This window comes from Scyliorhinus torazame, chromosome 30 (genome assembly GCF_047496885.1).
Source record: "Scyliorhinus torazame isolate Kashiwa2021f chromosome 30, sScyTor2.1, whole genome shotgun sequence".
NCBI lineage: Eukaryota > Metazoa > Chordata > Chondrichthyes > Carcharhiniformes > Scyliorhinidae > Scyliorhinus > Scyliorhinus torazame.
In genome coordinates, this window is record NC_092736.1 from 28,173,078 (window position 1) to 28,190,300 (window position 17,223).

The 17,223-nt window shown below is 48.8% G+C and overlaps 1 protein-coding gene across 4 annotated transcripts in view; it reads right to left on the reverse strand.

The window, feature by feature from the left end:
- Positions 1-17,223, reverse strand: part of sv2 (synaptic vesicle glycoprotein 2) — a 151,526-nt gene that overhangs the window by 30,839 nt on the left and 103,464 nt on the right. For 3 of the 4 annotated variants that reach the window (XM_072493057.1, XM_072493059.1, XM_072493060.1), the window contains 2 exons: positions 5,629-5,709; positions 5,452-5,490 (listed from right to left, as the gene is read on the reverse strand). In XM_072493057.1, the coding sequence (XP_072349158.1) occupies positions 5,452-5,490; positions 5,629-5,709 (120 nt within the window). The remainder of the gene's footprint in view (positions 1-5,451; positions 5,491-5,628; positions 5,710-17,223) is intronic. The other variant, XM_072493058.1, reaches the window with a different exon arrangement.

Sequence of the window (17,223 nt, forward strand, 5' to 3'; positions counted from 1 at the left end):
AGATAGAGGGAGATGGAGAGAGAGGGAGATGGAGAGAAAGAGGGAGAGGGAGAGAGAGGGAGAGAGAGAGAGGGAGAGAGAGGGAGAGAGAGAGAGAGGGAGAGAGAGGGAGATGGAGAGAGAGAGGGAGGTGGAGAGAGGGAGATGGAGAGAGAGAGAGGGAGATAGAGGGAGACGGATCGAGGGAGATGGAGAGAGAGAGGGGGATGGAGAGAGGGAGATGGAGAGAGAGATGGAGAGAGAGGGAGATGGAGAGAGAGGGAGATGGAGAGAGAGAGGGAGATGGAGAGAGAGGGAGATGGAGAGAGAGGGAGATGGAGAGAGAAGGAGATGGAGAGAGAGGGAGATGGAGAGAGAGGGAGATGGAGAGAGAAGGAGATGGAGAGAGAGGGAGATGGAGAGAGAGGGAGATGGAGAGAGAGGGAGATGGAGAGAGAGGGAGATAAAGGGAGATGGAAAGAGAGAGGGAGATGGAGAGAGAGGGAGGTGGAGAGAGAGGGAGATGGAGAGAGAGGGAGATGGAGAGAGAGGGAGATGGAGAGAGAGGGAGATGGAGAGAGAGGGAGATGGAGAGAGGGAGATGGAGAGAGGGAGATGGAGAGAGAGGGAGATGGAGAGAGAGGGAGATGGAGAGAGAGGGAGATGGAGAGAGAGGGAGATGGAGAGAGGGAGATGGAGAGAGGGAGATGGAGAGAGGGAGATGGAGAGAGGGAGATGGAGAGAGATAGAGGGAGAAGGATAGAGGGAGATGGAGAGAGAGAGAGGGAGATGGAGAGAGAGAGAGGGAGATGGAGAGAGAGAGAGGGAGATGGAGAGAGAGAGAGGGAGATGGAGAGAGAGAGAGAGGGAGATGGAGAGAGAGGGAGGTGGAGAGAGAGGGAGATGGAGAGAGAGGGAGATGGAGAGAGAGGGAGATGGAGAGAGAGGGAGATGGAGAGAGAGGGAGATGGAGAGAGAGGGAGATGGAGAGAGGGAGATGGAGAGAGGGAGATGGAGAGAGAGGGAGATGGAGAGAGAGGGAGATGGAGAGAGAGGGAGATGGAGAGAGGGAGATGGAGAGAGGGAGATGGAGAGAGGGAGTTGGAGCGAGGGAGTTGGAGCGAGGGAGTTGGAGCGAGGGAGTTGGAGCGAGGGAGTTGGAGCGAGGGAGTTGGAGCGAGGGAGTTGGAGCGAGGGAGTTGGAGCGAGGGAGTTGGAGCGAGGGAGTTGGAGCGAGGGAGTTGGAGCGAGGGAGTTGGAGCGAGGGAGTTGGAGCGAGGGAGTTGGAGCGAGGGAGTTGGAGCGAGGGAGTTGGAGCGAGGAAGTTGGAGCGAGGGAGTTGGAGCGAGGGAGTTGGAGCGAGGGAGTTGGAGCGAGGGAGTTGGAGCGAGGGAGTTGGAGCGAGGGAGTTGGAGCGAGGGAGTTGGAGCGAGGGAGTTGGAGCGAGGGAGTTGGAGCGAGGGAGTTGGAGCGAGGGAGTTGGAGCGAGGGAGTTGGAGCGAGGGAGTTGGAGCGAGGGAGTTGGAGCGAGGGAGTTGGAGCGAGGGAGTTGGAGCGAGGGAGTTGGAGCGAGGGAGTTGGAGCGAGGGAGTTGGAGCGAGGGAGTTGGAGCGAGGGAGTTGGAGCGAGGGAGTTGGAGCGAGGGAGTTGGAGCGAGGGAGTTGGAGCGAGGGAGTTGGAGCGAGGGAGTTGGAGCGAGGGAGTTGGAGCGAGGGAGTTGGAGCGAGGGAGTTGGAGCGAGGGAGTTGGAGCGAGGGAGTTGGAGCGAGGGAGATGGAGCGAGGGAGATGGAGCGAGGGAGTTGGAGCGAGGGAGATGGAGAGAGAGGAAGGGGAGAAAGAAGAAGAGGAGGGAGATGGAGCGAGGGAGAAGGAGCGAGGGAGATGGAGAGAGAGAGGGGGATGGAGAGAGGGAGATGGAGAGAGAGATGGAGAGAGAGGGAGATGGAGAGAGAGGGAGATGGAGAGAGAGAGGGAGATGGAGAGAGAGGGAGATGGAGAGAGAAGGAGATGGAGAGAGAGGGAGATGGAGAGAGAGGGAGATGGAGAGAGAGGGAGATAGAGGGAGATGGAGAGAGAGAGGGAGATGGAGAGAGAGGGAGGTGGAGAGAGAGGGAGATGGAGAGAGAGGGAGATGGAGAGAGAGGGAGATGGAGAGAGAGGGAGATGGAGAGAGAGGGAGATGGAGAGAGGGAGATGGAGAGAGAGGGAGATGGAGAGAGAGGGAGATGGAGAGAGAGGGAGATGGAGAGAGAGGGAAATGGAGAGAGGGAGATGGAGAGAGGGAGATGGAGAGAGGGAGATGGAGAGAGGGAGATGGAGAGAGATAGAGGGAGAAGGATAGAGGGAGATGGAGAGAGAGAGAGGGAGATGGAGAGAGAGAGAGGGAGATGGAGAGAGAGAGAGGGAGATGGAGAGAGAGGGAGATGGAGAGAGAGAGAGAGGGAGATGGAGAGAGAGGGAGGTGGAGAGAGAGGGAGATGGAGAGAGAGGGAGATGGAGAGAGAGGGAGATGGAGAGAGAGGGAGATGGAGAGAGAGGGAGATGGAGAGAGAGGGAGATGGAGAGAGAGGGAGATGGAGAGAGAGGGAGATGGAGAGAGGGAGATGGAGAGAGAGGGAGATGGAGAGAGAGGGAGATGGAGAGAGAGGGAGATGGAGAGAGAGGGAGATGGAGAGAGGGAGATGGAGAGAGGGAGATGGAGAGAGGGAGTTGGAGCGAGGGAGTTGGAGCGAGGGAGTTGGAGCGAGGGAGTTGGAGCGAGGGAGTTGGAGCGAGGGAGTTGGAGCGAGGGAGTTGGAGCGAGGGAGTTGGAGCGAGGGAGTTGGAGCGAGGGAGTTGGAGCGAGGGAGTTGGAGCGAGGGAGTTGGAGCGAGGGAGTTGGAGCGAGGGAGTTGGAGCGAGGGAGTTGGAGCGAGGGAGTTGGAGCGAGGGAGTTGGAGCGAGGGAGTTGGAGCGAGGGAGTTGGAGCGAGGGAGTTGGAGCGAGGGAGTTGGAGCGAGGGAGTTGGAGCGAGGGAGTTGGAGCGAGGGAGTTGGAGCGAGGGAGTTGGAGCGAGGGAGTTGGAGCGAGGGAGTTGGAGCGAGGGAGTTGGAGCGAGGGAGTTGGAGCGAGGGAGTTGGAGCGAGGGAGTTGGAGCGAGGGAGTTGGAGCGAGGGAGTTGGAGCGAGGGAGATGGAGCGAGGGAGATGGAGCGAGGGAGATGGAGCGAGGGAGTTGGAGCGAGGGAGATGGAGCGAGGGAGATGGAGCGAGGGAGTTGGAGCGAGGGAGATGGAGAGAGAGGAAGGGGAGAAAGAAGAAGAGGAGGGAGATGGAGCGAGGGAGATGGAGCGAGGGAGATGGAGCGAGGGAGATGGAGAGAGAGGAAGGGGAGAAAGAAGAAGAGGAGGGAGATGGAGCGAGGGAGATGGAGAGAGAGGAAGGGGAGAAAGAAGAAGAGGAGAAAGAGAGAGAGAGAGAGAGAAGGGGAGGGAGTGGAGAGAGAGGGTGAGGGAGAGCACTGCTGCCTCAATGCGCCGAGGTCCCAGGTTCAATCCCGACCCCGGGTCACTGTCTGTGTGGAGTTTGCACATTCTCCCCGTGTCTGCCTGGGTCCCACGCCCACAACCCAAAGATGTGCAGAGTAGGTGGATTGGCCACGCTAAATTGTCCCTTAATTGGAAAAAGTTAAATACGGGGAAAAAAAAACACAAAAAAAATAAGATTGAGAGAATGTGGGAAACAGCATGTGAGCAAGAGAGACAGAGGAGGAGTGCGAGGGAGCGTTCAAAGTTGGGCTCACTGAAGACGTGCCCAACTGTAGTCGGGTCTCCTTATTCTTATACTGCAAATCCCCTTGCTACAAAGGCAAACATATCATTTGCCTTCTTGACCATTTGTTACACCGAATGTTACCTTTGTGTTCCAACTTACTCTGAACATCAACATTTAATAATCTTCTGCTTTCTCATCTTACCAAGGTGAAGAACTTCGCACCTCCCCACATTACTCGCCATCTTCTTGCCCCCTCCACTTACCCATATCCCTCTGTCCGCACAACTTAATTATCAGCAAACTTACTGATCCCTTCGTTACTGTCCCTTCACCTAAACATTAATACAGGTTGTAAATAACGGATTGCCAAGCAATCCTTACACCCCTTCATCAAGTCTCTTGTTTCTGCCTCTAATGGCCCAAGTATACTTTCACTACTGTCTTCCTCTTTACATACTTACAAAAGCAGGTAGTATGGCCTTCTCCATTTCTTGCTTTTATACCCTCGTTTCTATTTACTCCCTTTATCATTTTTTTGGTCATCCTTTGCTGGCTTTTAAAATTCTCCCAGACTTCATCACTCTTGCTGGCTATACTGTAAGCCTTTACCTTTCAAGCTAATACTATCCTCAATCTAAATCCTCTTGATTTTACTTATTATCTTGATACATTGTACATCCCAGAGTTGGGCAGGAAACACCTGCCCATGATTAGGAGTCACTAATCCACTTGCTGTCAGTAACACTGCTGAATTTCTGTTCCAGGGATCGGCCTTTGCATCCCAATATTTTCAACTACATGTCAACACAGAATCACTGAATTATTACGGTGCAGGAGGAGGCCATTTGGCCCATTCTGTCTGCACCAGCTCTCCAAATGAGCATCATGACTTAGTGCTATTCCCCAACCTTACCCCAGAACCCTGACCGGTGTTTCCCAGCACGCCTTTTCTCATGCAGTAGAAATTGTTCCCTTTGAAATTTGGTATTGTGTGTCCCGAGGAGGCAAGACTGGAAACCCTCATATTTGCTAAACTCATCTGCATGGACCTGTCCTCTGCAGGCAAAAGGAACACGTCCAGGCATTGCACTTCTGTTTTGAATAAACAAAGCATGGGGGCCAATAGCTTTGCCAGGGCTTCATCTCAACGCTATTTGCTAACCAATCAGCACTCCTTTTCTCATGCAGTATAAATTGTTCCCTTTGAAATTTGGTATTCCTGTGTGTGTCCTGAGGAGTGCAAGACTGGAAAACCTTGGACAACAATACTCCATTTTAATTCCATAATAGACCTTTTAGTGAACTTCCCAAAACAATCGGCTCGGTGATCAGCCTTCTACCAGCTTCTAGCAGATGTGCAAGGAAACGTACCCTCTGATTTGCTTCACTTGCTCAGACACATTCAGTATCTAAAGTCCCAGGCGCCAATACTTTCCAGGCAAACTCCAAGGCAAAGCTTCGTCACCACCCCATCATTGGGCCTCGTCACCATGGTGACACCAAGACCCCAATTCCTACCTACATGTAAGCCTGAATTGACTGAATTACAGTGTTTTGTACTTTGACTCCAATACGTTCGTTCACAAAACAGGGAGTTCCCATCTATGCTGAGAGCGCAGAGCGCGCACAATGCTGAATACATGGCGCAACCGAAATTTGTCACAAAGGTTTCCGGGCCCTCTGGCATAATTGGTAACGGCAAAAGCTTTAGAGCTTACCTTTGGCAAGAGATCAGAATCCTGCAGAGTCATTAATGTCTAAGCAAAAGATAAAAATAGCAATGGAAAGAGAGAGAGACGCACAGTATTAATGCAGAGGAAAGTGCAAGGCCAGTGTTAACATGAATCAAGCTGCAGGAAGTAGACCGGTGAGAGCAAGAACAGCTGGTTACTTACTGAGAAGGAGCGAGCTGTCCCACGGTTATTCCAGTAAAACATGCGTTGGAAAACTCGGAGAGCATCCTCCTCCCGACCGGCCTGAATGAGGTAAATCAAAGCAGTTGGTTCATTAGATTAATTCCAAGCTACCAAGATTCCAAAATAACACGCCTCCACCTCTTGCACCTGCTCTCTGGCAGGGACACCCGACACTCAGAACTTCAGCAGCAATAACTAGCCCAGTCAATAAGGTGTTCAGCTCGTAAAGTATCTTTAATATGATAGAGCTCCCATAGGCTCGTTACATGAGCATTGAAATAAACCTCGACATTGACCAAGATAAGGGAGAGACAGAGGCGTAGTGATATTGTCGCTGGATAGTAACCCAGAGACCCAGATAATGGTCTGGAAACCAGGTTCAAATCCCCCCATTGCAGATGGTGAAATTTGAATTCATAAAAACATAAGAACTAGGAACAGGAGTAGGCCATCTGGCCCCTCGAGCCTGCTCCACCATTCAAGGAGATCATGGCTGATCTTTGTGGACTCAGCTCCACTCTCCGGCCCATACACCATATCCCCGAATCCCTTTATTCTTTAGAAAGGTATCTATCTTTTTCTTAAAAACATTTAATGAAGGAGCCTCTACTGCTTCACTGGGCAAGGAATTCCAGAGATTCACAATCCTTCGGGTGAAGAAGTTCCTCCTAAACTCGGTCCTAAATCTACTTCCCCTTATTTTGAAGCTATGCCCCCTAGTTCTGCTTCCCCCGACCAGTGGAAACAACCTGCCCGCATCTATCCTATCTATTCCCTTCATAATTTTATATGTTTCAATAAGATCCCCCCGCATCCTTCTAAACTCCAATGAGTACAGTCCCAGTCTACTCAACCTCTCGTCATAATCTAATCCCCTCAACTCTGGGATCAACCTAGTGAATCTCCTCTGCACTCCCTTCAGTGCCAATATGTCCTTTCTCAGGTAAGGAGACCAAAACTGAACACAATACTCCAGATGTGGCCTCACCAACACCTTATACAATTGCAGCATAACCTCCCTAGTCTTGAACTCCATCCCTCTAGCAATGAAAGACAAAACTCGATTAGCCTTCTTAATCACCTGCTGCACCTGCACACCAACTTTTTGCGACTCGTGCACCAGCACACCCAGGTCCCTCTGCACAGCAGCATGTTTTAACATCTTACCGTTTAAAAAATAATCCATTCTGCTGTTATTCCTCCCAAAATGGATAGTCTCACACTTGGCAACATTGAATTCCATCTGCCAGACCCTAGCCCATTCACCTAACCTATCCAAATCCTTCTGCAGACTTCCGGTATCCTCTGCACTTTTTGCTTTACCACTCATCTTAGTGTCGTCTGCAAACTTTGCCACATTGCACTTGGTCCCCAACTCCAAATCATCTATGTAAATTGTGAACAACTGCGGGCCCAACACTGATCCTTGAGGGACCCCACTAGTTACAGGTTGCCAACCAGAGAAACACCCATTTATCCCCACTTTCTGTTAGTTAACCAATCCTCTACCCATGCTACCACTTTACCCTCAATGCCATGCATCTTTAGTTTATGCAGCAACCTTTTGTGTGGCACCTTGTCAAAAGCTTTCTGGAAATCCAGATATACCACATCCATTGGCTCCCCGTTATCTACTGCACTGGTAACGTCCTCAAAGAATTCTACCAAATTAGTCAGACACGACCTACCCTTTATGAACCCATGCTGCGTCTGCCCAATGGGACAATTTCCCTCCAGGTGCCCCGCTATTTCCTCCTTAATGATAGATTCCAGCATTTTCCCTACAACCGAAGTTAAGCTTACCGGCCTATAATTACCCGCTTTCTGCCGACCTCCTTTTTTTAAACAGTGGTGTCACGTTTGCTACTTTCCAATCCTCTGGGACCACCGCAGAGTCTAGTGAATTTTGATAAATTATCACTAGTGCGTTTACAATTTCCCTAGCCATCTCTTTTAACACTCTTGGATGCATCCGATCAGGGCCAGGAGACTTGTCTACCTTTAGCCCCATTAGCTTGCCCAATGCTGCCTCCTTAGTGATTACAATCATCTCAAGGTCCTCACCTATCATATCCTTATTTCCATCAGTCACTGGCATGTTATTTGTGTCTTCCACTATGAAGACTGACCCAACAAACCTGTTCAGCTCCTCAGCCATTTCCCCGTCTCCTAATATTAAATCTCCCTTCTCATCTTCCAAAGGACCAATATTTACCTTAGCCACTCTTTTTTGTCTTATATATTTGTAGAAGCTTTTACTATCTGCTTTTATGTTCTGAGCAAGTTTACTTTCATAGTTTACCTGACTCTTCTTTATAGCTTTTTTAGTAGCTTTCTGTTGTCCCCTAAAGACTTCCCAGTCCTCTGTCTCCCACTAATTTTTGCCACTTTGTATGTTTTTTCCTTCAATTTGATAGTCTCCCTCACCTCCTTAGATATCCACGGTCGATTTTTCCCCTTTCTACCGTCTTTCTTTTTTGTCGGTATGAACCTTTCCTGAACACTGTGAAAGATCGCTCGGAAGGTTCTCCACTGTTCCTCAACTGCTTCACCATGAAGTCTTTGCTCCCAGTCTACCTTAGCTAGTTCTTCTCTCATCCCATTGTAATCGCCTTTGTTTAAGCACAAAACACTAGTATTTGATTTTACCTGGTCATCCTCCAACTGTATTTTAAATTCCACCATATTGTGGTCGCTCCTTCCAAGAGGATCCCGAACTATGAGATCATTAATCAATCCTGCCTCATTACACAGGACCAGATCTAGGACTGCTTGTTCCCTTGTAGGTTCCATTACATACTGTTCCAGGAAATTATCCCGGACACATTCTATAAACTCCTCCTCAAGGCTGCCTTTACCAACCTGGTTAAACCAATCGACATGCAGATTAAAATCTCCCATGATAACCGCTGTACCATTTCTACATGCATCCGTTATTTTTTTGCTTATTGCCTGCCCTACCATCCTGTTACTATTTGGTGGCCTATAGACTACTCCTATCAGTGACCTTTTCGCCTTACTATTCCTGATTTCCACCCAAATTGATTCAACCTTGTCCTCCATAGCACCAATATCATCCCTTACTATTGCCCGGATGCCATCCTTAAACAACAAAGCTACACCACCGCCCTTACCGTCCATTCTACCCTTTCGTATAGTCTGATACCCTTGGATATTTAACTCCCAGTCGTGACCATCTTTTAACCATGTTTCAGTAATGGCCACTAAATCATAGTCATTCACGATGATTTGTGCCATCAACTCATTCACCTTATTCCGTATACTACGAGCATTCAGGTAAAGTACACTTATTCTGTTTTTTATGTCTGTTATGAATCCTAACACCTTGATCAGTAACTTTTTGCTAATTATTTTTCCTCTTACCCTTTCTCCTAATTTTCCTTGTCTTTGAATCCACATCTCTACATAATAACCTGTCACGTAACCTGCTGCCTTGCTCTCCATTAATCATTATACTGTCCATAGCTTTACCCTTCCCTTCCCCCCAACTTGCTAGTTTAAAGTTCTTTGAGAAGGTGACTGAACAGGTAGACGAGGGTAGAGCAGTTGGATGGATTTCAGCAAAGCGTTTGATAAGGTTCCCCACGGTAGGCTATTGCAGAAAATACGGAGGCTGGGGATTGAGGGTGATTTAGAGATGTGGATCAGAAATTGGCTAGCTGAAAGAAGACAGAGGGTGGTGGTTGATGGGAAATGTTCAGAATGGAGCTCAGTCACAAGTGGAGTACCACAAGGATCTGTTCTGGGGCCGTTGCTGTTTGTCATTTTTATCAATGACCTAGAGGAAGGCGCAGAAGGGTGGGTGAGTAAATTTGCAGACGATACTAAAGTCGGTGGTGTTGTCGATAGTGTGGAAGGATGTAGCAGGTTACAGAGGGATATAGATAAGCTGCAGAGCTGGGCTGAGAGGTGGCAAATGGAGTTTAATGTAGAGAAGTGTGAGGTGATTCACTTTGGAAGGAATAACAGAAAAGAGGAATATTTGGCTAATGGTAAAGTTCTTGAAAGTGTGGATGAGCAGAGGGATCTAGGTGTCCATGTACATAGATCCCTGAAAGTTGCCACCCAGGTTGATAGGGTTGTGAAGAAGGCCTATGGAGTGTTGGCCTTTATTGGTAGAGGGATTGAGTTCCGGAGTCGGGAGGTCATGTTGCAGCTGTACAGAACTCTGGTACGGCCGCATTTGGAGTATTGCGTACAGTTCTGGTCACCGCATTATAGGAAGGACGTGGAGGCTTTGGAGCGGGTGCAGAGGAGATTTACCAGGATGTTGCCTGGTATGGAGGGAAAATCTTATGAGGAAAGGCTGATGGACTTGAGGTTGTTTTCGTTGGAGAGAAGAAGGTTAAGAGGAGACTTAATAGAGGCATACAAAATGATCAGGGGGTTGGATAGGGTGGACAGTGAGAGCCTTCTCCCGCGGATGGAAATGGCTGGCACGAGGGGACATAGCTTTAAACTGAGGGGTAATAGATATAGGATTGATTAATGATATAGGACCTAGAGGTAGGTTCTTTACGCAAAGAGTAGTGAGGCCGTGGAATGCCCTATCTGCTACAGTAGTGAACTCGCCAACATTGAGGGCATTTAAAAGTTTATTGGCTAAACATATGGATGATAATGGCATAGTGTAGGTTAGATGGCTTTTGTTTCGGTGCAACATCGTGGGCCGAAGGGCCTGTACTGCGCTGTATTGTTCTATGTTCTATAAAGTCCTTGTGACCAACCTATTTATCCTATTCGCTAGAACACTGGTCCCAGAATGGTTCAGGTGAAGACCGTCCCAACGGTACAGGTCCCTCCTGCCCCAGTACTGATGCCAATGCCCCATGAAATGGAATCCCTCTTTCCCACATCACTCCTTTAGCCACGTGTTAACTTCCCTAATTTTCTCAACCCTATGCCAATTGGCACGGGCTCGGGTAGTAATCCAGAGATTATAACCCTGGAGGACCTGTTCTTTAATTTAGTCCCTAGTGTTTGATAATCCCCAAACAGGTCCTCTTTCCTAGTCTGACCTATGTTGTTAGTCCCAACGTGGACCACAACAACTGGATCCTCCCCCTCCCTCGCCAAAATCCTTTCAAGCCGATCAGAGATGTCCCTCACCCTGGCACTGGGCAGGCAACATACCATGCGGGACTCTCGATCTGGCTTACAAAGGATGCCATCAATCCCCCTAATTATAGAATCCCCTACAACTACCACTTGTCTTTTGCTCCCCCCTCTTGAATGGCTAAAATTCGCTAAAAATATAATCTGGAATTAAAATCTACGATAGCACAGTGGTTAGCACCGTGGCTTCACAGCGCCAGGGTCCCAGGTTCGATTCCCGGCTTGGATCACTGTCTGTGCGTAGTCTGCATGTTCTCCCCGTGTCTGCGTGGGTTTCCTCCGGGTGCTCCGGTTTCCTCCCACAAGTCCCGAAAGACGTGCTGTTAGGTGAATTGGGCATTCTGAATTCTCCCTCTGTGTACCCGAACAGGCGCCGGAATGTGGCGACGAGGGGCTTTTCACAGTAACTTCATTGCAATGTAAGCCTACTTGTTACAATAAAGATTATTATTATAATGACGACCATGAAACCATTGCCGACTGTCACAAAAACCCACCTGGTTCACTAATGTCCTTTAGGGAAGGAAATCTGCCGTCCTTACCCGGTCTGGCCTACATGTGAATCCAGGCCCACAGCAATGTGGTTGACTCTTAACTGCCCTCAGGGATGAGCAACAAATGCTGGACCAGCCAATGATGCCCACATCCCAGGAATGGATAAAAACAAAATGGTGGTATTGTTTCTGGACTAGTAATCCAGAGATTCAGGGCACTATTCTGGGGACCTGGATTTGATTCCCACCATGGCAGATGCTAAAGTTTCTTTCACTCAGAGGGCGGTGAATCTGCGGAATTCCGTGGAGGCCGGACCACTGAACAAATTTGAAGAGCAGATGGATAGGTTTTTAATTGGTGGAGGGTCATCGAGAACGGGCAGGAAAATGGAGCTGAGGCCGAGATTAGATCAGCCGTGATTGTATTGAATGGCGGGCTCAAGGGGCTGAATGGCTGCTTCTGCGACTAGTTCTTTGGTTACGATACCACGACAGGTGATCAAAAGCCTGTTTAGAGGCTTTAAGGAGCGTATGGAAGAGGAGGAAAGATTGAGGGGTAGAGGTTTGGCAGGATGCCCAGTTAAAACTTACGGCATGACCACCAATGATGGAGCAATGGAAGTCGAGACGGCGCAATAGACAGGAACTGGAGCAGTGCAGCTTTCCACGTGTTTCCTCGTGTTTCTGGATGCAAGGCAGAGGAAACTTGAGCAGGGGATCCGACCAGCAACCAGGAGCAATCACGCACCTGAGATGACCGTGCATCAGTCAATCTACCTCCTGGAAAATTGACCGAGTGGATTTAAGGGAAACGAGCCAGGCGAAATTCAACATAATTGAGCTGGAGTAGGGGTAGGTGGCACTAGAGGAACAGTCAGTCAGTTCTGCCGAGCAAAAACTTACAGCCTAGTTCCGCACACGAGTGCGGCCTCAACCGGGACCTTGGATTCATGTCGCATTACATTCACCCCTCACCATCTGGCCTGGGCTTGCAAAATCCCACCATATGTCCTGGCTTTAGACGATTCACACCTCTTTAACCTGTGATTAACCTCTCTCCAGTTGCTCCGTCTGGACCTGTAAAGACTTAATTGCCTGCAAAGACTCACGTTCAAAGTATCGTCTTGCATCATTGACTTTGTCTATATATATATGTTTCTGGAACCCACCTCTTCATTCACCTGAGGAAGGAACAGCGCTCCGAAAGCTAGTGATTCGAAACAAACCTGTTGGACTTTAACCTGGTGTTGTAAGACTTCTTACTGTGCTCACCCCAGTCCAACGCCGGCATCTCCACATCATGGTTTCCATAATGGTGACCATGGGGGTTTTGATATCTGGGGCCCATTGTTTAATGATGCTTTGTAAGGATGAAGTGTCATTGGAAAATGTCACGGCAACTTTTAGCAAACGGCAGCGAGTGTACGCTGAATGGTATCTTCATTTCCACTGGTTTCTATTCTGGTGCTAGATCAAGTGTTTGCGTTGTTCAGGTTTCAAAAAAACCATCGACCGGAAACCTTAACTGCTTCTCTTTCACCATATGCGACGACACCCAAGTGTTTATAGAATTTTCAATTTTGCATTTCCACAGCTTTGAGATTCTGCAATCCAGGCTGGAGAACGGGGTAACTCCAGCTTCACCTGTAGCAAAGCCTGGCAGAGGCCTAATTACCAATCTATGCATTTCCAATGAATTCCCAGACTCCGCCCTGCCCTGCCACGGCCCGGGCGGGCAGATGGGGCTCAGTTCGTCTGATCTGAAAAGACAGCCCCTCAGAGTGCAGCGCTCCCCTCAGTACCACGCTGGAGTGTCAGCCTTGATTCATGTGCTCCAGTCCAGGAGTGAGACTCAAACCCAGAAGAGTCCCGGCAGCTGAGCCGCAGCTGACAGCGTATAGAATCATAGAATCTGCGACACAGGCCCTTCAGCCCAAACTAGTCCATGCTAACCAAAAAAACCCATCTAAGCCAACTCGATTTGCCTGCATTTGCCCCGTACACTCTAAATCTTTCCTATCCATGTATTTGTCCAAATGCCTTTCAAATGTTGTCAATGTCCATGCCTCAACCACTTCCTCTGGCAGCTCATTCCACATACGTCCCGCCCTCGGTGTAAAAAAAGGTGCTCCTCGGGTTCCCATTAATTCTTTCCCCTCTTATCTTGAACCTATGCCCTCTAGTTCGCGATTCCCCAACACTGGGAAAAAGACTGAGTGCATTCACCCTATCCATGCCTCTCATGATCTTATACACCTCTATAAGATGAAATGAAAATCGCTTATTGTCACAAGTAGGCTTCAATGAAGTTACTGTGAAAAGCCCCTAGTCGCCACATTCCAGCGCCTGTTCGGGAAGGCCGGTACGGGAATTGAACCGTGCTGCTGGCCTGCCTTGGACTGCTTTAAAAGCCAGCTATTTAGCCCAGTGTGCTAAACCATCATCCCTCAGTCGCCAAAGCTCCAAAGAAAAAAGTCAGAGCCTGTCCAATTTCTCCATGTAACTAAATCCCTTGAGTCCTGGGAAATGTAGCTTAACCGGGAAACAATGTAGGTCGTTGATAACAGGAAGGTGGGTGAATGGAACCTGGTGCAGGTAAAGACACCGGCAGCTGAGCTTGGATAGCCTTAAACGTAAGAGGGTGGAATATCGGGAGATCAATTAAGAGCGAATTGAAATCGTCAAGTCCAGAGGTAACAAAGGCATGAGCCCGAAGTGAGTTGCTGATTCGGAGGGCCGTTGCCGACACAATGGGCTGGATGGCCTCCCTACTGTGGATTAACAGCTCTGTGATTCCTTTACTCCAGTGCAGGGGACTGTGCCTTTGGCTTTCTAGACCACAAGCTCTGGAATTCCATTTCCAAGCCTCTCTCGATTCAAGGTGTAAAGTTTTGATATTCTTTATTTAAGAAAGGACATCACTGCATTGGCGGCTCAGAGAAGGAAACGGTTGGACATGTGGGGCCTGTACCCACTGGGGTTTACAAGACCGAGGGGCGATCTTACCGAAACATAACAGATTCTGAAGGGGCCTGACGGGATAGACGCTGGAAGGGCAACTCCCCTTGTGGGAGACACAAGAACCAGGGGACACATGGTCTCCCATTTAAGATGGAGATGAGGAGAATTTCTCTCTCTCAAAGGGTTGAGAGGCTGTGGAACTCTTTTCCGCAGAGTGATGGAGGCAATTCCAATGAGTATTTGCAAGACATGATAGATAGATTCTTAACTGACAAGGGAATCGAAGGGTATAAGGAGTAGGCGGGAAAGTTGATGTTGAGGCACAATTAGTTCAGCCATGATCTTATTGAATGGCAGAGCAGACGGGAGGGACAAATAGCCTCTTCCTGCTCTTAATTTGTGTTTGTATTAACCTCTATAACAAAGCATAGTGGTGTTGTCACGGGACTACTAATCCAGAGACCCAGGGTCATGCTCTCGGGATCTGGGTTCAAATCCCACCAGGGCAGATGGTGAAATTTGAATTCAATACAAATCTGGAATTAAAAGTCGAATGATGACCATGAAACGATGGTCGTAAAAACCTATCTGGTCCTTTAGGGAAGGAAATCTGCCATCTGTACCTGGCCTGGCCTTCATGTGACTCCAGAATCACAGCAATGTGGGTGACTCTTCTTCTCATTCTGTAATGGCCTCGCAAGCCACTCAGTTCAAGGGTAATTAGGGATGGGCAACAAATGCTGGCCCAGCCCAGCGACGCCCACATCCCCTGAACGAATAAGTAGTCACTTGTGCGATGGCTCCTTCTTTGGGTTAACGCTATGTCTGCCCGGGAATACATCAGTGTTTTGTGATGTTTTATTAGGCTAAAGGCAAATTGTTGTGGATCTGATTCTTTGCCCCATTGCAATGCTGCTCCATTCCAGCATGAATGATGGATGATTTCATAGAGAGAAGTCAGGGAATGAAGGTGTTAATCAGAACAACTGACTCATGAAAACGGCTGACTTTGAAGGAACAACGGGAGGATTTGGCAAGTTAGCATGGGGTTGTCAAATATTCATGAGTCAGGACTGACTCATCGCACTCCATGTGAAAGTGCCGATTTCATGGCAAAGGCAGCCAACTAAATAACATTTACTCTGATCACTCAAATGTACATTTTTCGCTTACAAATGATCGTCTCATGCGCAAGCTTGGTTTCGCCCATCAGAGACGGTACAATTCTGCTATTATAATGACAGCGAACACTGAAATATGGAGAGCAGCACGCCAGTAAAACAGGACTACGATTAAGTAACTCGAGCTACGAGTACAAGTAAAAGATTGCCCATTTGGGTGAGAGTGCTAGACATCGGACAGCTGCACTGAACACCATCGGTCAAATCCGCTGGTAACCACCCATCGTTTTGTATAGAGACTAAAATAGGACGTTGGCTGACACTCCAGGCGCAGTGCTGCATTCTCAGAGGTGTTGATCCGAGGTCCGCGGGCGTACATGAAGAATCTCTTAAAATACTTAATTGATGTAACGCACTTTGTGTTTGTGAAAAGTGCATATATACCGGTAGCACAGTGGTTAGCACTATGGCTTGCAGCGCCAGGGTTCCAGGTTAGATTCCTGGCTTGGGCCCCTGTCTGTGCAGAGTCTGCACGTTCTCCCCGAGTCTGCACATCCTCCCCGCGTGTGCTTGCGTTTCCTCCGGGTGCTTCGGTTTCCTCCAACAAGTCCCGAAAGACGTGCTGTTAGGTGAATTGGACATTTTGAATTCTCCCTCGGTGTATCTGAACAGGCGCCGGAATGTGGCGACTAGGGGATTTTCACAGTAACTTCATTGCAGTGTTAATGTAAGCCCTCTTGTAACAATAAAGATTATTATTATAAATGTAACTCTTTTTTGTTTAATTTTCATAGAATTCATAGAATTTACAGTGCAGAAGGAGGCCATTCGGCCCATCGAGTCTGCACCGGCTCTTGGAAAGAGCACCCTACCCAAGGTCAACACCTCCACCCTATCCCCATAACCCAGTAACCCAACCCAACACTAAGGGCAATTTTGGACACCAAGGGTAATCGATCCTGCACCTCTTTGGACTGTGGGAGGAAACCGGAGCACCCGGAGGAAACCCACGCAGACACGGGGAGGATGTGCAGACTCCGCACAGACAGTAACCCAAGCCGGAATTGTACCGGGGACCCTGGAGCTGTGAAGCAATTGTGCAATCCACAATGCTACCGTGCTGCAATTTTACATTGCTATTAGGGAGAAATTACTATTCTTAACTAGTTTTCTGCAATACAGCAGCAGCCAGCCTTCAAAAAGTGGTCTCCATTGGGCGTAATGCCAAAAGGAAGGCTTGTTTGCCTTTCACAACCGAAAAGACACAGCTCATGGCTCCATCCCTATGGTTGAGTCCCAGAAGGCTGGCACACAAAGAGAAACTCGTCACTTCCACATTCTGTGCAACTCCCCCTCACAGGGTCGACGCTGCAAAGTGCCCTGACCAATCAGCGGTGAGAGTGAACGGTGAGGCGATTCATGGCGATTGCTGTTGTTGTGTACCTCAACTTGAAGCCAGGTAATGACGGAGACAAGCAGGGGACCAGTTTAATAGCAGGATCGCTCATTGAGGAGTGGGATCACCTGCCCTTCCGTCCTCCCAGTAAAATAATTAACAAGGTGGAAAAAAAGGAAAGAACCTATTCATATCACAACTTCAGGATGTCCCCAAGTACTTTAATAGAATATACATACAGTATGGAAAAGAGGCCATTCGGCCCAAAGTCCATGCTGGTGTTTACGCTCCACTCGAGCCTCCTCCAATCTTTTCCCACCTAGATGTACCATCCTAACCCTCTATTTCTTTCTGCCTCATCTGCTTGTTCAGTTTCCCCTTAAATGCGCCGAAGCTACACACTTCAACCGCTGCCTGCGGGAGTGAGTTCCACAGTCCCACCACTCTTTGGGTTGGGAAGTTTCTT